This window comes from Macrotis lagotis, chromosome 5 (assembly GCF_037893015.1).
Source record: "Macrotis lagotis isolate mMagLag1 chromosome 5, bilby.v1.9.chrom.fasta, whole genome shotgun sequence".
Classification (NCBI taxonomy): domain Eukaryota; kingdom Metazoa; phylum Chordata; class Mammalia; order Peramelemorphia; family Peramelidae; genus Macrotis; species Macrotis lagotis.
The window spans coordinates 258,995,889-259,020,819 of record NC_133662.1 but is presented as its reverse complement, the minus strand read 5'-3'; the positions used below and the strand labels follow the sequence as shown (position 1 = coordinate 259,020,819).

General features: G+C 43.7%; 1 protein-coding gene across 8 annotated transcripts in view; it reads right to left on the bottom strand.

Moving 5' to 3' along the window:
• Positions 1-268: 268 nt before the first annotated feature.
• Positions 269-24,931, bottom strand: part of DGKG (diacylglycerol kinase gamma) — a 281,695-nt gene continuing 257,032 nt past the window's right edge. For 7 of the 8 annotated variants that reach the window (XM_074189542.1, XM_074189543.1, XM_074189550.1 and 4 more), the window contains 3 exons: positions 7,180-7,300; positions 5,549-5,609; positions 269-1,693 (listed from right to left, as the gene is read on the bottom strand). In XM_074189542.1, coding sequence (XP_074045643.1) covers positions 1,595-1,693; positions 5,549-5,609; positions 7,180-7,300 — 281 coding nt within the window. In that variant the 3' untranslated portion in view covers positions 269-1,594. Of the gene's footprint in view, positions 1,694-5,548; positions 5,610-7,179; positions 7,301-15,614; positions 17,456-24,931 lie in introns of those variants that run through there. The other variant, XM_074189547.1, reaches the window with a different exon arrangement.

Genomic DNA, 24,931 nt, shown 5'->3' with positions numbered 1-24,931 from the left:
TGACTCAAATGAGAGAGGCAGGATTCAAACTCAGTTCCTCTGACGCTATCCACACTAATGCAACTACTATTTCATCTCTCTGCCTCTTTCTCTGTCTCTCCTCCTTCCCTCTGTTTCTCTTTTTCTTTCTCTTTCCCTCTCTCTGTCTCTTTTTTTCTGTCTTTCTCCCATTTCTTTTCTCTTTCTTTTCCCTCTCTATCTCGTTTTGTCTTTCTCCCCTCCATCTCTTTCTCCCCTCTGTCTCTTTTTCTATTTATCTTTCTCTCTGTCTCTCCTCTCTCCATCTCTCACTTCCTCTTTCTGTTCTGTCTCTTTTTCTCCTCTCTTTTTCTATTTATCTTTTCTTTCTTCCTCTCTCCCCCTTCCTCTGACTCTTTTCTCTTTGTGTCTATCTTTACATCTGTCTCTCTCTTTCCCCACCTCACCTCTCTCTCTCTCTCTCTCTCTCTCTCTCTCTCTCACACACACACACACACACACACTCCTTTTCATTATATTGGCCTTTCTCAATCAGTTTAAGTCAATATTAAATAAATATATAAATTAAAGCTCTCCCAAAGGGAGAGGAATGCATATGTGTGTGTGTGTCTTTGTGAGTGAGCAAGTTGTGTGTTGGTGTGCATCCTGCATCCTTCTTTCTCCCTCTTCATCTGTGTTCCCTACCTCTCTCCTTCTCTCTACCTCCCCTTTTGCCTTGCTCCTTTTGTCTCCCTCTCTTTCTTCATCTCTCCCTCCATGTCCCCCGTCTCTCTGTCCCCACCAGGCCCTGGATCTCCAACAGGAAGCCTGGTTTGTCTCGAAGAAGAGAGAAGGCCATGGCTGGAAGTTTTTCACATGCTGTTATTACACTGAATGCCAAAATAAAGCCCCAGGTTTTTCTGTCTTCCCACCCAGGTACTCAGTGAACTAAGAAAATAAAGGCCCCCATCGGTGGTGTGTTGGGCTGCCTCCCCACACATCCTGCCTGGGGGAAAGAAGCTTGGCAGGGGCTTACGATGACAGCCTTCTCAGAACAGAGCTGGGCTCCCCAGCCTCTGACCCCCATTGCTGCCTTCTTAGAGAACTTCGGGGGGGGGCCATGTGGGGGCTCAAATGACAACTAGGAGACGAACATGTGCTTGCTGGTCTTTGCCAGGACTCGTGTTCTGAGGTCCCTAGGGCCCTAGGGCCATTTTGTATTGGCACAGGTGAAGCTTGGCCAGCATCTCTGGCCTGGGTGGGTGGCAGGGGTGATGTTTCTCTGGTCTGCCAGCTTTGTCTGTTGGCTCTGTGGGGGCCCTGAGAGTGGAGGGGGGCCAGGAAGGTAGATCTTGCACTGGTCTCTAAAGATGCCACTTGGGGTCTAGCAATAGGTGGGGGGCTGGAGGACGAGGGCTCCCTCTGAGTCCTGCATCATCCAAGAAGCTTGGCATTCATTCAGCAGTCCTGGTGTTTCCACCCCAAGTTTGGAAGCAGACAGAGCTCAATGAGATGGAAGCTTCTATCCTGTTGAATCTCTTTGTCTTCAGTTCTTGAGGGTGATGGGTGTGGGTATGAGTGCTTGTGGACTTCAAGTAGTCCTCATCCATCTCCAGGCTGACTTGTAGTACTCCTTTCACAAGTCCCTGGCAAATGACTTTTTGAGGAAGAGGAAGTTGGATTTTGGAGGTGGCCCCAGCAGCACGGGTATTTGGTTTTTGTGGGTGATTTTAGCCTAAAAGGAAAAAATTGAGGAAGTGAATAAACAGTATATATGCATGGGTCCTATGGTAATGAAAGACCAATGAGGAGGTGTGTGGGGGAGGGGGAGGGGGGAGAAGGGATTAGCTGGTTTATCCCCATGAAGAGACAGTGTGGTATAATATATAAGGTTAGGCATGGAATCAGAAAGGCCTGGGTTCAGATTTTGCCCTTGACCCATCCATAAATAGTGGCTCAATCATTTGACCACCCTGGACCCCAGTTTCATAGGACCCTAGGATCAGTTGGATAGCACCTTTGAGGTCACTGAGTTCTAATCCTTCATTTTATAGATGAAGAAACTGAGGCCCAGAAAGGGGAAATAACCTACCTTGAGAATGAGTGGCAGAGTCAGAATTCAAACTCATACCCCAAGTTTGGCACTTTTTCCTCATCTGCTAAATGGGGGGGGGAGGGGGTGTGATTGACTGATTGACTCTTATAGTTTCTTCTAGCTCTGAATCTATAACCACATGCTTCTTCATTTTACAAAAGAGTAAACTCCAGGGGGTAAGTGAATTGCCCAAGGTCACACATGTCAAAATGGGACAGTTGGAATTTGAGCCTAAGTCCCTCTGACTCCAGAACTCCTGTTCTCCTTTTCTCATTGTCCCATGCACCTGCTGTATGAAGTCTCTCTTGCAGAATGAAGTTACCCTTAACCGACTTTAGAACAAGGTACTTGGCTTGGAGTGGGGACAGACTTGGCAGTGCTGATGGTGATGGACAGAAACAAAGGAGGCAGGAGCTTGGAACAGATGGAAATCTGCTTGCACCTGTCCCATGTCCTTGCTATTCATAGCCTCAGAGATTGTTGGAGTTGGGAGGGGTGGCTAGATCAAACCCACCCACCCACTTCACAGATGGGGAAGGAGCTCAGGGGGATGAGCAAATGACTCGCCCAAGGACACACAGGTAGCAAGTAGAAACACTAGGATGAGCACCCAGGATGCATTGACAGGCCCAGTATGTGATCTCTGACACCAGATTCTTGATAAATGAACCTGGTTGAGCAGAAGTTTGAAGGATGTGCCAAGGTTTGGTGGGAGCCTCAATTTCACCTTGACCTAGAGCAAAATGGGACCAAAGCCCCTACAATCAATCATGGGTAATTCATTTATTTCTGTGGAGATCCATTGGGCTGGAAAGGGTCTCAATGTCCAGTTGCCTCATGGTGAAGAAACTGAGGTCCCAAGGATTACAATGACTTGAGCCCAAGGTCTCATATAGGATCAGAGAATCTAAACTGAGAAGGGACCTCTGAGGCCATCTAGACCTCGCTCCATCCTTATTTTTACAAATGAAGAAACTGAGGCTGACAGTGGTGATGTTGCTTGGCTGAAGGAACACAAGAAGTGACAAAGATTGGAACCCATGCTTTTGTACTCCAGACTGAGGGCTCTTCTCGTCACTCGCCCTAATTAAGTCTCAGCAAAAAAGATGGAGGAGTGAACTGGCTCTGTTGGGGTGGAGTCAGGAGGAATCTTCTGGAGGGGAGAGATTTGAGATAGTTCTAGAGAAGGAAAAAGGAAATAACTGGTAGGAAAAAGGGAAAGCCCCGCCCCCCCAGCTAGAGCAGGGCAGAATCCTAGATATAGGAACAAACAATTTCAGTGTTGAGGCCAAGATGAGAGAGGTGAAGGGGGCAGCATAGGGAGATAGAGGACTTGGAAGGCCAGGGAGATGATCTGTTCAATGACCAATGACAATTCCGGTGGACTCAAAGCAAAATGTGCTGATTAATTTAGAATACAGATCGAGGTCACACACATGTATGTGTACATGCACACACACAGTACATGCACACACATGCACATGCATACACATGCACTTATATGTACATACAAGTATGGGTACATGTATGTGCATATGCACATGTATGCATGCGTGTGTGCGTGCATGCACATGTATCTCTATCTCTATCTCTCTCTATCTCTCCCTGTCTCTCTCTCTCCCTCTGTCTCTCTCTCTCTCTCTATCTACATCTATATCATCTATATCTATGTCTATATCTATATACACATGTGAATACATCTGTACAAAGTGCACCTACACTCAAGTGAATATATATGTGTATAGAAACATATAATACAGGTTTATTGCACATGCACACACAGACATAGACACAGACACACAGCCGACACAGACACACACATACATATACATATTTGCTCATTCAGTAGTATCCGACTCTTTACGACCCTAAGGACTTGCCCTTAGTGTCCTTCTTGGCAAAGACACTGGAGTAGTTTGCCATTTCCTTCTCCACTATGCCCCCATTTTTCATCTGAGGAACTGAGGCAAATAGGAATTAAGCACATTGCCCAAGATCACTGCTAGTAAGAGTCTGAGGCCATATTTGAACTCAAGCCAGACCAGTGCTCTAATCACTGGACCACCTAGTTGCCCGTGTGTCTGGGCAGGTGATATGGAATATGCATGCACACAAACATATATGGTTAATGTGGGAATTAGTTTCGCTTGGCTATAGAGATTTAGGACAGGTTTTGTTTTTCTTGCTACCTCAATAGGCAGGAGAGGGGGGGAGGTGGGAAGGAGACAACTCAGAGCTTAAAATTGAATTCAAAACAAGAGGAAAGGAGAGAAAAATCATTCATGTGAAAAGAAAGCCAAGATGGGGACAGTGCTGTCGTCCTCTCCCCAGGTCAGATTCCACCTGGAATATTCTTCCCATTTTGAATGGTAGTTTGAGACAATGGCAAATTGGTGTCTATGGGGAAGAGCGTAATTGAGTGGTGAAGGGATGGGAGGCGGCCAGACCTGTATTGATGGAGGGAGTTAGGAATGTCAGGTCTGCAGAAGAAAAGGTTTGACAGGAACACAGTCTTTACCTTTTTGAAGTGCTGTCACATAGCAGAGGGGTTTGATGGCATCTATGTGGCCCCTAAAATACCTTTAAGATTCATTTGATGAATCTTCCACTGGTGGTGGGTCATGAAGGAACAAATAACTCTGGCAGACTCTTAAGAACTTTTTGTAGGGCAGCTAAATGGCACAGTGGATAGAGCACCAGCCCTAGAGTCAGGAGGACCTGAGTTCAAATCCAGCCTTGGAAACATAATAATTACCTAGCTGTGTGATCTTGGGCAAGTCACTTAATCCCATTGCCTTGCAAAAAACCAAACCAAAAGAAAAACCCCAACAAACTTTTTTGTAGATTGATGAAATCATTGGTCGATTGAAAGAACAAATGATGTTCTTTCAGGGATGAAGATTTCTCTGCCTCACTTATTCTAGGTAGATTCAGAAGATAAAAATTAGGATTAACTGGTTGAGGGTGAGAGGGAGGCAGTTTTTCACTCAGTATGGAAGCTTCAACATGTCCAACTCTTCTTCTAGGTGGCGCTTAAGCAGCTCAGTGGGCCTCAGGAAGAACTGAGTTCAAATCCAGACCCAGCTGCTTCCTAGCTGTGTGACCCTGGGCAAGTCATTTAACCTTGATTGCCTCAAAAAATAAAAAGAAACTACAGTGTTACGTTTAGTAAGTTGGTGCATATATAACCTATATAAGATTGCTTATTATCTTGGGGAGGCAGGAGGGGAAGGAGGGAAGGAGAAAATTTTACAAAAAGGAATACTGAAGATTGTCCAAGAAAAGATTCCCATGTTGTGGGATTTGCTGGACTGTGGGATCTCTGATGTTTCTTTTGACTCTAAGCTTTGCTTATTTGATAATTTCATTCTAAACCCGTCCTGCTAATCTTGCTAAGTCCTGCTCCGAGACTGATTTTTTTCCTCAACAAGCCAATGGTCACCGAGGACAAGGGGACCGCTCCTCTGACCAATGTCAAAGGTGGGCTCCACTCACCGTGCAGGGTGCCTGCATCCAGGGCTCCCCATCCACTTGCATGGGCAACATCTTGGTTGTCCTAGAAATCAGGAAAACACCAACAATAAAAGAGAAGACCAGAGAGTTTTTGGAGTGGGGTTATAATGGGGTTAGGTGTGGGAAATGCAATAAAGGTCTATCCTTGACTGTCTAGAGATAGTTGGGTCATTCACAGGAACTGTGGCAAAGACAGAGCAGAGAGATCAGAACCTGGAATCAAGTCCACCTGTGTGGCCTTAGGTATATTATCTAACTACTCTGAGCCTCAGTTTTCTCCTCTGTAAGGTGAGAAGGTTTGCCTTGGAAATCTTTTCCAGTTCTAGATCTGGGGTTCTCAGTATCCCTGGGCTTACAGCTCTTTGTCAGTGATTCTCTGAGTCCATGACAGCCCCCAAAGGTCACCTGGAGGAAGGTAGGGTGCTATTCTTGATGGGACCTTCAAGGAGCTTACCTTGAAGGGGATAGGATGGAAAATGAATTTTTGGTTCAACTCAGGAGTCTTGCCAAATACTACTGCTCCTTCAATTAGGCAAGGTGAGGGGGCCTTGGTGCTATGATGAGTGATAGGTTAGATCATGGCAGTGAGGTAATATCTCTGGCTTGTATAAGATGCATCCTGGCTCAGATTTCACTTGATCCTGCCTGTTCTGAGATTTGTCAATCTAGGAGTTTTCCTGAATGACTTCCCAATTGCAGAAAAGGATGCCACAGTTTACAAATTTACTAACTTAAGAACAATAGGGCTCAACATGGGGCTCAGGTCCCCCAAGGAGTCCTGAGACCCTTTCGAGGGTCCTTGAGTCCAAAACCATTTTTGCATAATATTAAGATTTTTAATTTCTACCAGGATAAATATCAATAGTAATATTCACATAAACAAAAACTCTTGGGAGATTCTCAATAATTTTTTTAGAGCATAAAAGGGTCCTGAGACTCCCAAATTTGAACTGGATATGGATGGAAGAGGATCATCTGGGAGTAGACTGAGGCTATTGGAAAAATAAGGGCAGAATCGGGATGCTGGTAAAGAGTAAAGCCTTCTCCTGGATATGAGTATGCAGAAGGAAGGAGGGGGATGCTTTTTCAACCACCTTAATCAGTGACAGCCCTAGGGACTTGTCTTTGGTGAGTTTGAGACAGAGAAAGAAAGACAGAGAGAAGGGCAGAATCAGACTGAGAAGGAGAGGAAGAGGGAGGGAGAGATGAGAGAAAGATAGAGAAAAATATATATATGTAGAGAGGGGAAAGGAGACACACACACACACACACACACACAGAGAGAGAGAGAGAGAGAGAGAGAGAGAGAGAGAGAGAGAGAGAGAGAGAGAGAGAGAGAGATTGAGATTGAGATTCTTCTTTGGTGGTTTAGATACTATGCCAGTAAGAATTAATGGTGGTTGATTGTGTGACTATTCCTCCCTTGTTTCCTTGTTTTCATTTATTCCTCAAACATTTATTGAACAATTACGAACACAATACCTGCCCTCATGCAGCTTACTTTTTATGGATATTAACTAAAATAAATAGAACCAAACACCTTATTCTCCTCCACCTTCCCAAGATCAGCATCTTTTGTAGAATTTACTCTACAGAGCAATGGGGCCAAATACCTGATGGTAATAGAGGCACACTGAGCCAGCCTTGTCCCAGCATTCTTCAGCCCAGTGTAGATTTGCCCCATCTCCATGGCTCCTTCCAGTCCCACCACTTCTAGGAGACGATCGCCAAAATCTATGGAACATGGAAATGTCAAAATATCAATTCAATGATTCAACAATGATTTATTAAATGTCAACTTTGCTCCAGGCAATACCTTTGGCATAGGAGACACCAGGGAAAAAATTTAAGTGTTCCTTTCTTTAAAGAGCTTAGATTCTATTGGTTCTTTCATGATGGCACCAGCCATCATGGCAGGTATTGGAACTAGAAAGAGGAAACGAAACAGTTCCTGCCCATAGGGAGCTTACATTCTACTTAGTGGAAAAAAAACCACAGTTAAGTAAATACTATTATATACTATGTAAACCCAAAATAACGCATTTTTTGAGGGGTGGTAGAGTGGGGGATGTTAACAATTGGGTGGTGGAGAAAGACTTTGTTTAGGAGACAGCTGAACAGAGTTTTGACTGGAGCTAGGGATTCAAAGAAATGGAGTTGAGGAGACAGTGGTCTAGGAAATGTGTGAAGGCATAGAGAGATATAACGACAATGCACAACAGGTATAGGCCTGTCAGACTGCCTGTTCCAAGGGATCTTGTCCCAGTATTGCCAACCAGAGTCCATCGAAACCTCTTCCAGCAGAAATTTTTAGCTTTTAAATCAATAGATCAACCCACAAACCAGCACACAGTGCTATATTCTATTTAGAGAAATGCAGAATACTTACTATGTGCTAGAGATATATTCAGAAAAGTCAATATACATTTTTTTAATGAAAGGTTTCTAGGGGGATGGGACTAGTAACTGGGCAGTAGGTTAGAATGTAAACTCCTTGAGGGCAGGGGCCATCTTATGTTTGTCTTTGAATCTCTAGTTCCTAACATAGAGTTCTGACACTGAGGTCCTTTCTTGAGCTAAACCGCCTGACATTCCAACATTACTACAGAGAGGGCAACTCTGATGGGCTGGACAAGTTGTTAGAATGCTCAATGTACCTCTGCCAAAAAAAAAATATTTTATGGAGAACCCACACAGGGCAAGTGCTCCCAAGGGGGTCAGAAGAAGCGATACCAACATACCCTGAAGGTCTCATTGAAGAACTTTAGAACTGATTGTACAGCATGGGACCCTGGCACAGGACCACCCAGCATGGCATGCCCTCATCAGTGAGGGGCTGCGTTCTATGAGGAAGGCAGAATGGAAATTTCAAAGGAAATGTGACTTTAAGTTTAGAGGACCCACCCCATGTGTTCGCATGGACTATTTGTGCCCAATCTGTGGTAGAGCATTCGGAGCTCCTATTGGTCTGATCAGCTATAGCTGGACACATTGTCATTTGTCTCAAACATAGTGATGCCATTTTGGTCTTCTTTGATCATGAAGGACAAGAACCAACCAACCAATCAACCAACCAAACAACTTCTTCAGGAACTCTGAGCCTGAAGCAAGAGAAGAAAAATTCCTTAAAAGTTTCTATGCTATGCATGCTGTTATATACTTTTCCCCAGGGGAATCAGAGAGACCTTCCTGGAGGAAGTAGCATTGGAATTGTATTTTAAAGGTTGATAGGAATCTAATAGGAGAAGATGAGGAGAGAGGACAATTAGCTTCAGAGAAAAGGGTAAGGAAAGGCACTGGGAATGGTAGCTCAGGGAATATTTGGGGTACGTTGTCCATCACTGTTATACACTGACATGTGGGACTGGATAAGAGGTTGTACCTCAGGAAGGACTAATGGAAATGGCTGGATGTTTCTGAAAGCAGAAACAAACTGACAATGTGACAAAAGCCCTTTCCTTTTTGGGTGGTCCATCTCCCTCATGATTGACCCCAGAACTCCAACACCTATTGTACCTGGGCCAACTAAGGAAGATCCATGACAAGTGAGAGGGTACAATGGAGAGTCCCCTTGGGGCCATCAGTTTCCTTTCTAATGGTAGATTTATGGAGGCCACAGTAGTTAGTGACTACCAAGGAAGGGGAAGCAAATTAAAGTTTGATTAACCTAACAAATACTATGTTTGCTCTTTTTTTACTGATTAAAAAGCAAACAATACTTCCTTGCTAGCTACACCAATTATATATATATATATATGTATATATATATATATACACACACACTAATATATACTATATATATACTAATATATACTATATATACTAATATATATACTAATTTAATATTTATTTATTATCATTTTGTACAATGTTTTTTATACATTAATAAAATATTTTGTGATGGATTTATCATAAAGAATGTGATCCACCCGCGACAGAGTTGTTGGTGTTGGAACACAGACTCAAGCACATTTTTTATTATTATTATTATTATTTGGGGGGGTGCAGGGCAAATGGGGCTGGATGGCCTGCCTGGGGCCTCATAGCAGGGGGATCATTGGGTGTCTGAGGTCGGATTTGGACCTGGGTGCTCCTGGCTCCAGGGCCAGTGCTCTGTCCGCCACCCAGCTGCCCCTACTATTATTAATATTTTATTTTATTTTATGTCTTTTTTTTCTTTTTTTGGTTTTTGCAGGGCAGTGGGGTTGGGGTGGCTTGCATGTCACACGGCTGGGTGATTGTTGGGTGTATGGGGCCGGATGTGGGCTCTGGTGCTCCTGGCTCCAGGGCTGGTGCTCTGTCCATTGCACCACTTGGCCATACCTACAATTATTACTATTATTTTTTTAATTTCAATTTTCATTTTTTTCTCTTCCCTTTACTTTATCGCTCAAGTGAGTCTCTATTTTTTTTTGGGGGGGGAGGTATTTTGTTTACTCTTAAACAAGAGTTCTTAATAAAGATAGTTAATGAAGATAGCTTGAAAAAATTATTATGCTGACCACAGACACACCACCATTGGCACAGTCTATGATTGATCAGTTAATGCTTGCAGAGCATTTTTCGGCGACAAATTTAGCTGGTCTCTGCTAGGATAACTAAGCAGCTTTCTTCCACTTCTTTTCATTTTCTTCCCAATTCTTCTGCCCTCTCTCCTCCCACCCCCAGTGGCATGAGAAAACTCCCATCATTATAAGAAATCATGAAAGGAGAAAAGCTTGTTTAGTAGAAAGCCTCTGGCTCTCTGAAAACTCTCTGAGCCAGTGAACAATGGATGTCTAAATCTCCAGTAATTTAATTAGTTCCTCTTTGAACAAAACTGAACAAAGAGATTTGAATCAGCATTTGGAGGAATTTATTGGGGCATTCAGGTACTACCTTAATATTCAAGGATATTGCACAGTGAAGAGAGAAAGGGAAGAAGGCGTGAGAGGAAAGGAGGAGGAGAAAGGAGAAGAGAGAAGAGAGAGAAAAGAAAAAAAAGGAAGAAGGAAAAGCATAAGAAGAAAGGAGTTGAGAAGGATGGAGAGAATAGGGTAGAGAGGGGAGGGAAGGAGGAGAAGAGAGAGGGAAAAGAGAGGTCAAGGAAGAGAAGAGAATTCAAGTCAACAACCATTACACTCAGTGCCTCCTTCAAAGTGCCAGACAAGAGCTGAGGATCCAAAAGCAGAAAGAGTTCCTGCCCTCAAGTAGTTTACACTCTAAGTGTCTGTCGTTGTGTGTATGTGTGTGTGTGTGTGTGTGTGTGTGTGTGTGTGTGTGTGTGAAGATAATGAGTTTGTTGTTATTCTGCTCCTTTGTTCTCTAAGACCATGAGATCAACTAAATGATATTTTGACATGCACATGATTTGGGATCAAAGTGAGAGGATGGTTTAATTTGGGACACATTAATGTTCAAGATGTTATGGAACATTCAATTTGAGATGGATGAGAGGCATTTGAAGATGTGAGACTGGAGATCAAGAGAGCTTAGGACTGGCTAAGTAGATCTGAGAATCCTCAGCATAGTGATGCTAATTGAATCCATGGGAGCAGATGAGGTCACCAAGGGAAGAGAGAGGAAGAAGAGGACCCAGGACAGAGCCTTGGGGGACACCCAAAGTTAGCAAGTGGAAATAATTAAGGAGAAATAACCCCATCTCTTGTTTGGGACTCCTTTTGTAAAGGTTTTTCTCCCTTGGCCTTTCAGCAAGGAGGGAGAGATTTATTCCCCTGACCCCAGAGGCAACAATCACAATAAAAATGACTTGTCTAAAAAGTACATGGAAATGATGATCTGTCTGCTTGTCTAGTTTAGCCTAAGGTGGGACCTCAGATCCCTCACTGCCCTCTTCTGCCTGTTTCCTATCCTATATGACCAAGAATCCGGAGAAATGGGTGGGGAGGAAATCTTGTAGGTCAAGAATTCCAGACACCTATTGACCACAGGAAGTGTTAGGATGACTCCTGCCACTGCCAGGAAGATCCTACTGTTGTAGGAAAATGAAGCCCAAATGGGCAGGGGCAATGTATAGGTAAGTGCAGATAGAAAACATCTGTTCAACTCACCTACCAAATTGTCTTTGTCTTCCTTGGGCACAGAATGAGTTTAACGGGCTAATGAGATGTTTTAGGTCTCTTTCTGTCCATGTGTGACTGAGATATTTTTGGAAGTATATGCAGTAGAAGAAATAAATATTTCAGTCCTTTATTTCTTTTTAGATTTTTCAAGGCAATGGGGTTAATTGGCTTGCCCAAGGCCACACGGCTACGTAATTATTAAGTGTCTGAGGTCAGATTTGAACCCAGGTACTCCTGACTCCAAGGCCAGTGCTCTATTCACTGTGCCACCTAGCTGCCCCTATTTAGTCCTGTTTTTCCTAGAAAGGATTAGATTACTCATTTTGAGAGAGAGAGACAGAGATAGACACATATGGATAGATAGATAGATAGGTAGATAGATAGATAGATAAATAGAGAGAGAGAGAGCGAGACAGAGAAACAGCTTTTGAAGCCAAACATGCTCACCCTCTCATGAGTAAATCTAAATTTGGGTTATATTTAGAATTCAGAATGGAGTCCCTTGTAAGAAGAGGCTTCCTGGCTGTGAGGGATACAAGAATCCTCTTTATACCATACCCTACAGGTCGTTATCTGGTCTCTACTTAAAAAGGATCACCTCTAGCCAGAGAAAGCCCACAACTTCTTAAAGCTGTCCATTCTACTTTTGGATCACTCCAGTGGTTGGGAAGGTTTTTCATACATTAAACCTAAATTTTTCTCTTTCTACTTTCTACCCTTTCCTTGAGTGGAAGCCTATAGGTTACAATCTCTCAAAGAAAGATAGGTTTGAGCTGGAAAAGACCTTAGAAGTCAGCTGCCCCGACTCCCTCCTTCTATAGATGAGAAAACTGAAGTGGAAAGAAACTCAATCACTTGCCCAAGGTTGTACGGGTGGCATAGAAGAATCTGAACCCACGTTTTTGGTCTTTAGACCCAGGGTCATTCCCATTGTACCCATTGTCCCCATTGTCTCTGTGAGTGGGCATGGCAAAGTTTCTTTTAGCATCTATGTGCCAGTCCCCCGCTAACCCTTCTCTGGGATGGTGGTTGGGGGCCAGGACATTCTCTGGCCTGGCTCCTATTGATAACCTCATAAGGCGGAGACACAGAACAGAATGCTTCGTCTCCTGGGATCCTCTTCTAGCTTAGCTGCTAATGACTCGGTATGCGGTTTGGCAGCTTGCGCCATCTCCCTGTTGTATTTATTACCTAGCTATATATTGATGAGAATCTGGAGTTTCCATCTTAGTAAAACACTACGAGTCACTGGCACCCACATCACAGGGTGGTGGGCGAAACATCGACAGTAATGAACAAGATGGCATATGGAAGATGAAATCATAGGATCATAGACTTGGAAATACATTGGCTCCTTTCTTTCTCCTGTTTGCTCCAGAACAGTGATACCACTGACGGGCAGTGATAGGAGGATGGAGGGAGAGGAGGAGGAAAAAGGGGGAGGAGAAGGAGGAGCAGAGATTACATGGGTGGCAGTTTGCATCAGGTGCCTCTAAATAATCAAGTGGTATTGATATTCAGAGTCCCTCTAAGTCAAACCTAAACCAACTGTCACCCTTTCCCCCAACTTTCCTGCCAATGTTTTTTCTCTTTTTTCCATTTCCTGGCTAGGAATTGACCCCCTCCCCCCACCTCCATCTCTTTTATGAAGGAACCCAGAATTCCTTTTCCACTCTGACCCTCTGTCAATAGTCAGAAGAAATTGGTTCAAAGAGGTTGAAGCATTTGACTCAATGGTACTGTGTAGTCAGAAATGTAAAGATAGTCTGTGCCCCCAAAGTGCTTACAGTCTAATGGGGGAAACAGTAAATACATTTGTAAGTATAAACCATAAGAGGAAAGAGAAAAAAAATTTAAAAATACCACGTAAATATAGGTGAGGTTGGGTTTAGAAAGGACAGGTGGTTAGGGTAGGAAGCTTTAAAAATGGAGGTGAGGAGGGAGAACATTCTAGACAAGAGGGATACCAGTGCTAACACATGGAATATAGAGATGAAAGATGGAGGGTGGGGTCTTGCAAGAAGAATTAAGTTCTTAGAAGGGAGTAGTGTATAAAAAGACCAGAAAGGTAGGAAGGCAGCTGGCTGTGATAAGTCACAGCCTTGGTTTCCTTCTTCACTCTAGGTCAGGTCTTTGTTCCTTCTCCCCTGGCCTCTTCCAAAGACTTTCTCACTGCTCTTTCCACTTCTAGCCAAGCTGCAGACCCCTTGCCAAATTCATCTTGTTAATGGATTGTGGACTGGTGGTGTGACCCACTTAGCTTTCCAATGTTCCAGGAATCTTTCCAAACTCCAGACTGCAAAGCAGTTGCTGATCTGTAGGAGTGCAGGGAATTTCCTTACTGGGAGTTACCTTCACTGATGAAATGACAGGTCCAGTTTTTTTTTTAAAAAGGACAGTTCAAATGATATCACTCCCTTCTCAAAAGTCATTTAATGGTCCTCTATTGCCTGTTGTATACAGTCTAGATGCCTTAGCCTGGAATTCTAGGCCCCCCCACAATTATACCTTGATGTACCTCCTCTAATTCTCTATGGCTCACCATTCTGTGCTCCATCCCAGTGGAACTCCTTGCCTTTCCTCAAATATTATCCACCTATTTTCACTCCTGCCTTTTGTTCCTTGAGAAAGTTGGCCCACATGGGTTCTAAGGTTCCAGCTTTAACTCTGCCATTCTGGACACATGGATTTACCCTTTCATTTCCTCTTAGTTCCACTTGTTGAAGTCCAACACATCTGCCAAGGCTCAGCCCACACACCACCTCCTCCATGAAGCCTTTCATGATTGCCACTAACCCAATGTGGATTCATTCATGTTACCAGAGAGATGACAAATGCTCTCAATTCTATGCATTGGACTTGCATGGTTCAATTGTGAGTAGATTCCTCTCTAATTATCTGAATATGGCTTGGATTTGGACCTACCTATACCTTGGTTTTGACTTATTTCAGTCCTCTCCTAGGACTGATTCAAATCAGTCAACCTTCCAGGCCCCAGCTGCTAATGAACATTAAAACATAAAGCAATATATTATGATAGGTAAAGAACAGAAATGAGACTTGTGTTTGAGTCCCAGTTAGCAAAGGAATAAGGTCATCTCTTTTTCTTATATGCTTATGTATGGAGATAGACACATACATATATACATTTAAGGAAGGGAGATGGTCTGAGTCTATTAGATAAATATCTATTTATGCATGCAAATACATCTCTTTATATGGACTTTATTATGTCCTATTTCTCTTATTTGTTGTTATTCAGTCATGTCCCACTCTGCACAACCCCATTTTAGGCTTTTCTTGGCAAAGCTACTAGAACAGTTTGCCATTTCCTTCTCCAACTCATTTTGCAGTTGAGGAAACTGAGGCAAACAGAGTGAAGTGACTTTCCCAGAGATACATAGTAAAGATCTGAGGCTGGTTTTGAATTCTTGACAATGAGTCTTCTTGTGTCCAGACCTGGTACTCCATCCATTGGACACTTAATTGTTCATATTTCTTTTTACTTGTTTTTAATTTTTAATTTTTGCAAGGCAATGAGGTTAATGTGGGCTTGCCCAAGCCCACACAGCTAGTCAATTATTAAGTGTCTGAGGCTGGATTTGAACTCAGCTCCTCCTGACTCCAGGGCCGGTGGTCTTTCTACTGCACACCTAGATGCCCTTCATTCCAGTTTTAAGTGGGAATTCTTATAATTTGATGGATTGGGATGGAGAATGGGTGGGAGTAGGGGGTCCGATGCAGGTTGGTATGTAAACGAATGAAAAGCATTATTTAGAGCATTTACTGTGTGCAAAGGCCCTATGATGTGCATCATAGATTTATTTATTTATTTTAAAGGTTTTTGTAAGGCAATGGGGTTAAGTGACTTGCCCAAGGCCACACAGCTAGGTAATTGTTAACTGTCTGAGGTCACATTTGAACTCAGATCCTCTTGACTCCAGGGCTGATGCTCTATCCACTGAGCCACCTAGCTTCCCCTAACATTTCTAACAGTGGATTTAAGTGCTTCTAGTAGTATCTGGAGGGGAAGATGAAGGGTTGATGGGCAGAACTAATTACTTCCTTTTGGCTGACACCATCCTCATGTGGGTGGCACCTTGGGTCTCCAAGTCCTTCATATAGATGTGGTTTTGCTATAGTCATAATCCTCCACTCCCAGAGAGAACAGTTTCTTCCAAATATTCTTGGAAAGGAGGAGGAACTGAAGGTGCCTGAAGCTAACCTCAGTCCTTTCCCCACAGAGGCTGCCATAGACTCAGTTGTATCTAGGTGCTTTTTGTTCTAGGCTCATTTGGCCTTTCTCTGATTTTAAGATGTTATAAAACACAAATCAACAAAATCTCTTTTTGGGGGGTAGCTCCCAACACCCACCCAATACTGAGATTGTTCCGAGCAGTCATAAATCTCTGTGTATCTCAATCTCTCCTTCTTTCTATCCACCTCTGTTTCTGTTTTCTGGGGGCCTTGCCATCCATATGTCTTATATTTTTGGAGGACATACATAAGCTAGTATTTTGATAAACAGTCATGCTGTCATTTAGAAACTGGTTTCTTTGGAAACAAAAAGCAAACAAATTCTTCAAGAGAAATGATTGGTGAAGCTGACCAGACAGAGATGGAAGGAAAGAGACAAAGAGACAGACAGAAAGAAAGATGATAAAGAATCAGAGTTAGAGAGAAAGTGAGGAGAAGAATGAGACAAGAGAAAAGGGGAAAGAGAAAACGAGCTGGCGAGAGACAGAGACAGAAGGAGATAGAGAAACAGAGACAGAGAAAGAGAGGAAAGAAAAGAGACAAGAGAATGGGGAAGGGAGAAAGGCAGAGAGATGGAGAAAGACAGAGACAAACAGATATAGAGACAGAAAGACAGAGACAAAAAGAAAGAGAGGAGAGGAAAGAGACAAGAGGAAGGGGAAAGAGAGAAAGAGAGATGGAGCTAGAGAGACAGACAGAAAGATAGAGATAAAGAAACAGACAAAGAGAGGAGAGAAAAGAGTCAAGAGTAAGGGGAAAGAGACAGAAACAGAGACAGAGAGAGGGAGAGAGGGAAAAAGGGGGGAAGGATGAGGCTTTGTCTCCAGAGGAACAATGAGTGCACCTGTCAGAATCAGTCATTTGCAAGATCCTCCCAGCCTCTGGTAGCACCATCTTGGTGGTGGAGTCACCATGTCCTTTTCTCTCCCATCTGAGGTCACGGCTGATGCTGTCTGGTCTAGCAGTTCCCGCAGGCCAGGAACCCCAAACTCTTCTGCTGCCTCACAGTCCCCTGATGTAGCTGAGGCAGCCCTGAGCTCTTCCTTCCCCACCCTGACAGCTGTGCTGTGTGGAGGCCTTGGTACCTTGCCCTCAGTGGGCTTGTTGACTTCTTGCCCCTCTTGGGGTTTCTGCTGTCCCTTCTCCTTCAGGATGAAGGGGAAAGAGACTGTCCTTTCTGACCTAGGAAGAGACCTTTTAGTCCTTGAGTCCATGTCTGATAAGGTTCAGTGGGAAATGTTTAGCCTGGAGAAGAAAAGACTGGCGGTTGGATGGAGGTGCATGTTGGTTATCTTGCAGCATTTGGAAGGCTGCCATGTGAAGGAAGGCCCGCATTTATTTTATTGGTCTCAGAACACAGACTAGAGAGCTAGATGAAAGTGGAAAAGGGGGAGATTTAGGCTTGGGGTCAGCCCATCTTAAGGGAAGGGGACTGCCTGCAGAGGGCATGACTTGTCTTCCTTGAGGTCTTTGGTTTGACTACCACTGGTAAAGGAGGTAGTAGAGGGGTTCTTCGTTCAAGAATGGGCTGGATTTGATGGTTGCTCAGATGCCTTCCCGCCTGGAGAGTCTGAAATAAAATACTCAAGTGACTCCTGTTCCAGGAGAAGCAGAAAGCCTAGCTCTCATGTCTTGGAAGTCTCCTCCCCCCCTTCCCCCAACATGGGGGTGGAGGTGGGAGCAGCAGGAGAGCTGGCAGCGTCATCTGCCCCCTCCGCTCTTCCCCCAGCTCTACCTATTGTGCTGGGGCGGAGCATTCTGTTTAAGACTGTGCTTCATGAAACACAGTTCTGTGTGTTGGGGTTGGCTGCTGTGCTGCTGTGCTGCTGTATATGAATGGGGGGAGCTCCCGGGAAATGGATCTGGAGTGAGTACAGGACACCATCCTGCATGGACACCCAGGTTTCTGTGAAAGGGCACAGAACAGGGCCCAGCTGAGGCCTTGAGGAAGTTGGAGAGAGCTATCCTTCTAAGGGAAGACCCTAGCCAAAGTTACAGAACCTCAAAACAATCCAATAAGTTCAACTTCTTGATTTAACAGTTAAGGAAATTGAGGCTCAGACCAGTGGATTTGTCCAAGGTCACCCTGGTAGTTAAATGGCAAGTTCAGAATTTGAATCCAGACCCTCTGACTTCAACTCCAGTAAGCTTTCTGCAGGGCCATACCAGTTGGTGGTGCAGATAGAGCACTGGCCTTAGAGTCAGGAGGATGGGAGTTCAAATCTGACCTCTGACACTTGAAGCTTATATCCAGGACCATCTCCAGTGTCCCAATTCCTATCTGGCCACTGGACCCAGATGCCTCTGGAGGAGACAATGAGGCTGGTGACTTAGCACAGCTCCCCCCTCACTCAAATCCAATTCACTTGCTTGTCATAGCATCACCTCCCTGATGACATGGTCTTCCTCCAGAACAAAGGACAAATATCACCGCCTTGGAGCAAAGGAGCCAAGACAAGAAGGGAGACCTGGGAGCAGGTACCCACAGGTGGGGTGACTGTCTACTCAGCTGCTCCTAATTAGAGAAGACTTCTCAGCAAGCAGCCTTATTAAGGAAGGAGACTTAGATTTTCTTGGCTTGAAAGCAAAGTACTAATTGGTGCATTCTTTGGTGTAACTAACTTTGCCCTCTGAGTTCAGGAAGCCCCAACTCTGAGAACATCATGTGCAGTAAAAGAGACCTGCAAAGTCCTGCTATTGTGCCCTACCTCGGTAAAGAGGGCAGGGCACATAGGACATGCCTAACTGGGGTCTAAAGCAGCCCAGATTCAGAGCACCCAACAGGAATGAATGAATGAATGTGTGAGAAATATATCAGTGGGGATATAAAGGAAAACCAAGACAGCCCCTGCTCCTGAGCCCACATTTTAGGGAAAGACAAGACCCACAGACCTTGAAGGACACAAAAGCTGAGTCAGGTGATGAGAGGTGAGAACGGATAATGAAAAGTCAATTAAATTCAGGACAGTTCACAGAGGCTCTATAAAGTATCTGACTGGCATACAGTAGGCACTTAATAAATGTTTCTTCACTGATTGGTTTGGCCCCAGCTCTTCTGCACTGACCTGGTCTCCCTCCAGGTGACAGGTTCATGTGTTAGTGTTGAGGTTCACCCATTGCTTTTAAATAGGATGTACTTTGCTTCTCCCTTTGTTCTTCCCACTACCCTACCCTCCCTGCAAGAACTGTCTCCCTGCATCTAGCCTTTCCCCCTTCAATCTATCCTCTGAGCAGCTACCAAACTGATGCTTCTGAAGAACAAAACTGACCTTCACTAGACTGTAAGCTGCTTGAAGGCAGGGCATTTCTTTTATTCCTCTCTTTCCCCCTCTAGTCACATTCATCTTGTTCAATGTCAACACCAAGTTCACACACTTGGAGTTAAAAATGAGAAAACCTATGGGGTTACAAGAGTTGAACAATCGACCTGCCTGGCTTCTCTAGGTTGATGGGTCTCCCTTCAATGAGGCCCTCCTAAAAGAAGAAAGAATCCAAGTTAGCAAGGACAAGACGATCCACTAGAAGAAGGTCTCCACTTGGTCTAGTCCTTCTTCCTCTGAATCCAGATGTCAGTTTTGTTTTGGTAAGGCAATGGGGTTAAGTGACTTGCCCAAGGTCACACAGCTGGGTACTGATTAAGTATCTAAGGCCGAATTGAACTCAGGTACTCCTGACTCCAGGGTGGTGCTCTATCCCCTGCACCACCTAGTTGCCCTTCCTCTGAATCTCCTCCCTTCCCTCTCCTGTATTTGCTTGGCTGCCACTACTTCTTGTGCTCTTTTCCTGGCCCAGGGATGCCTCAGAGACTCTTGCCTGGTCATAGCTCCTGTATGAATAAGTAGATGATTATCTGAACAATATTATAAAATGGGGGGAGTGGCTAGGTGGTACAGTGGATCGAGCACCGGCCCTGGAGTCAGGAGTATCTGAGTTCAAATCCGGCCTCAGACACTTAATGACCTAGCTGTGTGGCCTTGGGCAAGCCACTTAACCCCATTGCCTTGCAAAAAAACCAAACCTAAAAAAATATAATAGGGCTTCTTGGTTTTAAGGTGGGACTGAGTTATATAGCTCAGTAGCAATATTATTATTTACCATGGATGGGGAGCCACCTCCTCTGAGTAGAAGGCTGTGTGTGGTGGTCATGGGAAGCTGTTGGATTTGGAGCCATGAGATTGAACCTCATTTCAGCTACTTGCTACTTGTATGACCTTGGACAAATCACATAGCCTCTCTGGGCCTCAGTTTCCTCATCTGTAAAATCTGGAGGTTGGATTAGATGGTCTCTAAGATTCATTCTAGCTCTAGATAGAGGATCCCATGATTCAGCTTTTTAGAGAAAGCAGCAATGTCTGTCTCCCCTCATGTTCTCAAACCTTAGAAGCACATTTGTGTCTACTGAAACTTGGGCCAAGCAAGCTCTGGGCCACTTCAGCTGGTCCTTTTTGCAGAGGACCAAAGTCTTCCGCCCATCCCTTAGAGATCACAACGCTTAAATTCAGTCTCAAGTTTTCTTGGATCTGGTAGTGACAACTCACATTTACATAAGGGATTGGAATAAGATGAATTTTGAACTGGACTTTGATGGGTGGGTAGAAATTGGACGAGAAGGGCTGGAGTGGGGGAATGCATGCTAGGTGGAGGAACCTAGGAGCAAGGCAGTGAGGCCAGCTCAGTGGTAATAGACAGTGCATAGAGAATAGTCAGAGTGAACCTGGGCTTGTAGTGGGGAGCAGGAGGAAAACTGCTCTAGAAATAGAAGTCAAGTCAATACTACCGGGGAGACCAGAATTGAATGCCCCATGGTTCCCCTTACCATTCTTGATGGGCCTATACCAAAGTTCCTTTTCCTGTCCATTACTCTCTATGTAGATCATTGTCCTCCATTAGAATGTAAACTCCTTGAGGGCAGAGAGCAGTTCACTTTTGCATTTGTACCCTCAGCACCCAGAATAGTGATTGGCACATGGTATGAATTCACTAATGCTTTTTCATTCATTCATTTGTTCGTTCATTCATTCAATTACAGAATTACTGAAGAGGCTTCCACTGGCCTTTTCCTTTTTTCCTTTCTGCCCAGAGTGATAAAAGAATGAGAAGATGATGTTGTCATGGAAATGGAAGGGAGGTAAATATAACAATAACAATTGCCAGCATTGTTAAAGCTTTAAGGTTTACAAAGCAATTTTGTGTGTTATTTCGTTTGACCCTCACAACAATACTGTGAGAGAGATGATCTCATTTGACAGGTCAAATTCACTGGGAGCATGGAGGAGTTATTTATTTATTTTTTGAAAGGCAAGTGCGGTTAAGTGACTTGCCCAAGGCTACACAGCTAGGTCATTATTAAGTGTCTGAGGCCAGATTTGAACTCAGGGACTCCTGATTCCGGGGCCAGTGCTCTACCCACTGTGCCACCTAGCCGCCCCCTGGAGGGTTGCCTAGATTAGAAACATCAGAGTAAGCTTTATGCTTATCATTCTCCCCTTAACGATGGTTCAATCACTCTTTTGAACTATTTCCAAGGTGGTGCTGTGGAATTAGGAATCAGTAAGACATGAGTTCAAATCCTCTCTCAGACACGTGACCCTGAGTCAGATACTTTACCTTTCTCAGCCTCAGTTTTCTCACCTCTGAAATGGTGAGATCATCTCTCTCACAGTACTGTTGTGAGGATCACACGAAATAATACACATAAATTGCTTTCTAACCCTTAAAGCTTTAACAATGCTCGCTACTATTATTGTTATTATTTGCCTCCCTTCCATTTTCAATGCCACCATCATCTTATTCCTTTATCACTCTGCTATCACAGTAACATTTACAAATATTCCTTATTTTGCCAGCGGGTTGATTTCCTTTCTTCCCCTCTCAGTGAGCCATTCTTCAGAACAAAGAATAAACAGCAAAACTCACCAGAAGATCAAAGGAATATAACAGTATGTGGAGTGTTCCACATCCATAGTACCCCATTTTTTTTGGATGTTGCAAGGCAATGGGATTAAGTGACTTGCCCAAGGTCACACAGCTAGGCAATTATTCAGTGTCTGAGGTCGGATTTGAACTCAGGTACTCCTGACTCCAGGACCTGTGCTCTATCGACTTTGCCACCTAGCTGCCCTAGTACTCCACTTTTAAAAAGAAGGGGAAATGTCTTCTAATGTGACAGCCTCTAAAGTGGTCCCTTCTCCTCTCTTCCTTCTCCATCTACTATTTGGAGATTCATCTTCCTAAAGTTCAGTTTTGGATATTTTTCAAAAAACCTTGAGTGGTTCCCCATTTGCCTACATGATGAAGTCTGACTTCTTTAGCTTGGCTCTCAAGTCTGACCTGAATCCCCCTTTACTGCCCTGTCTCTCACTCAGTCTCCTAAATGTTTGCCACTATAGCAAATTCATTACTTTCCAGAACATGCATCCATCTTTCTCCCACCACTTCAGGCAATATGACTAATGTAGAATGATGGACACAGAATCTGGGTTCAAATCCTACCCCGAATACCAGCTGTGTGACTTTGAGCAAATAACTTCCTCTCTTTGGGCCTCAGTTTCTTCATCTGTTGTACTAGGTTGTACTAGATTGAACTAGGTGCCTTATCACTAAGATCCTTTGAGATCCTCTCAGAGTCTCAGTTATCATTTTTGTAAAATGGTGATGATAATACCAGTCCTACTTACCTCACCAAGTATTTGTGATGAAGATACTATAGGAACATGAGTTATTATTCACTCATACTTCACCTCCTGTCTATAATATCTTTTGTTGGAGGCCCTTATTCATCTATTAACATTCTGCTCATTTTCTTTTCAATTTTAAGACTCAGTTCAATTCTGTTCTCTCTCTCCTGAGTCTTTTCTGATCATCCCAACCAGAAATGAGCTCTAATTCATCTGAATATTTGTTACTTTTCATAAGACACATGTTGCCTTAGTACTGAAAGGTAGATTTTTAATCTCTTTGACAAGATTGTAAGCACCTTGGAGTGAGCAGACATGAATGAATGAATGAAAAAAATTGATTACTGAGGGTTTATTTTAGGCCAAACACTTTACTTAGCTCTGGAATTACAAAGAAGAAAGTTAGTTAGTCTGGGCTCTTAAGTAACTCACACTTTAATTGGGGGAGACAACACAAAAAAAAGAAAATTTAGCTTCAGGACAGATGGAAAATCCTAAGGCTAAGGCAGTAGGGTGGATGGCAAGGCCCAGGAGTCCTTGGGATACTTCAGAAATTTAAGAGAAGGTGTGGTGTGACCTCAGGGTCATACATCAAAGCTTCAGTAAAATCTAAAGGATATTAGCAGGACAGAAGATAAGGCCTGGTGGCCCTTCAGTTAATCAAGAAGAAATGGTATTGTTGATTGGCATGGAATTCAAACCCTTTGAACAGTCAAGCAACCCAGACAAAGAAGAAGGGCACCTCCAGGGGTGACATGGGATCAAATCCTGTATCTGCTACTTATTACCTGTGTGACCTTAGGTGAGTTAATTAGCCTCTCTGAGCCTCAGGTGCATCATTTGTAAAATAAGAGAATTGTACTAAATATTCTTTAAGATCCTTTTAAACTCAAAATTTAAATGATCCTCATGATCTTGTTCAAATCATGCTTCTCCTTTGAATTTTCTAGGACTCAGTTTCTCATCTTCAAAATGTGTAGAATGGATTTTGTGGTTTCTAATGTTCTTTCCAACCCTAGATCTCTGATTTCCATAGCACCTTGTTTGTGGGAGGCACAACCACTATATGTGGGAGGTGCTTAGTGTTTACTTTTTTTCCTTTTATTCCTAAACAGATCGAGGGAGCGCCTAAATCGAGGTTTAAATTATTTTTAAGCTTGAATTTTTGCCTAAGCTCGAGAACTGGGGAATCCAGAGATGAGGTGTGGTTTGGACTGGCCTTGGTGGAGCCAAGGTAACTGCTCCTGACAAAGGCTCATGGTTCTCTAGGCATGGCCTTGTGGGAGCCGTTGCCAGGGGAAAAATCACCACGGTTCTATTTTGGGCTGAACAGCTCGCTGGGAGAAGGAATGGCTTGTAGATTAGCTCTGTCCTGCAGATGTGTGAAGAAAATTCCCTTGTTCAGGACCAGAGTTAATCTTCTTAGATCTCCTACTTTCCTTCTTCTCCTGGCTTCCCAATGGAATCGAATGCTTTAGTTGAATTCCTCTGCCTGACATGTTCTCCCCAACTCTAACCCTCCTGGTCCAGCTTCTCCCATCAAGGACCCATCCAGGTCCTGTTCAAATTGCATCTTATTCCAAGACCATTTTTCAACCCTTCTATAGATGTGACTTGTGGCTATGAGATCAAAGAAAGCTTGAGAATGACTTAAGCCGTGTGATCTAAGAATTGAAGAGAAGGTGTAGGCCATAGATCTAAGCCTCTATCTCCTCTAAGAAAGTCATCCCCCACTTGAATGACTATTCCTACTACTCCTCTTCTTTTCTATCATGTTCTCATTCTATTCACTTCCAGAGTAGTGTCTGGCACATGCACACCCATTTCCTTCTCAGCCACCCCATTTCTATGGGATTTTGGCATCACAGATTTCAAACCAGAAGGGACCTTGAAGATCTTATAATCCATATTGCTCATTTGAAGCCCAGAATGGCTAAGGAATAATATTTAGATGTCTAAATGGCAGAGTTGGAATTCAAATCATAAGGACTTAGGATCATAGATTTGGAGCTGAAAGGAACTATAGGGGTCAGTTTGTTGAATCCTTTCATTTTACAAATGAGGAAACCAAGGGCCAGAGAGATCTGGTGACTTGACCATGGTTACACAGACAGTAGATGTCAAAGAACAGGATTCAAATTCAGAATCTAGAGAACCAAATATAGATATCCTTCCTTTGTTCCATAGTCCACCCTGTGAGATGATAGAAAAGAGTTTTTCAAGGGATGATGTCCACGGCTCCTTCAGCTTCTCAGTCCCTGATCCTGGGCTCACATTTGTTTGGGGAAGAAGTTGGGTTGGAACTAATGCTACCTGACTATTGTGATTAGGACAAATCACTTCCCGCTTCAATTTGATTCAATCCACAT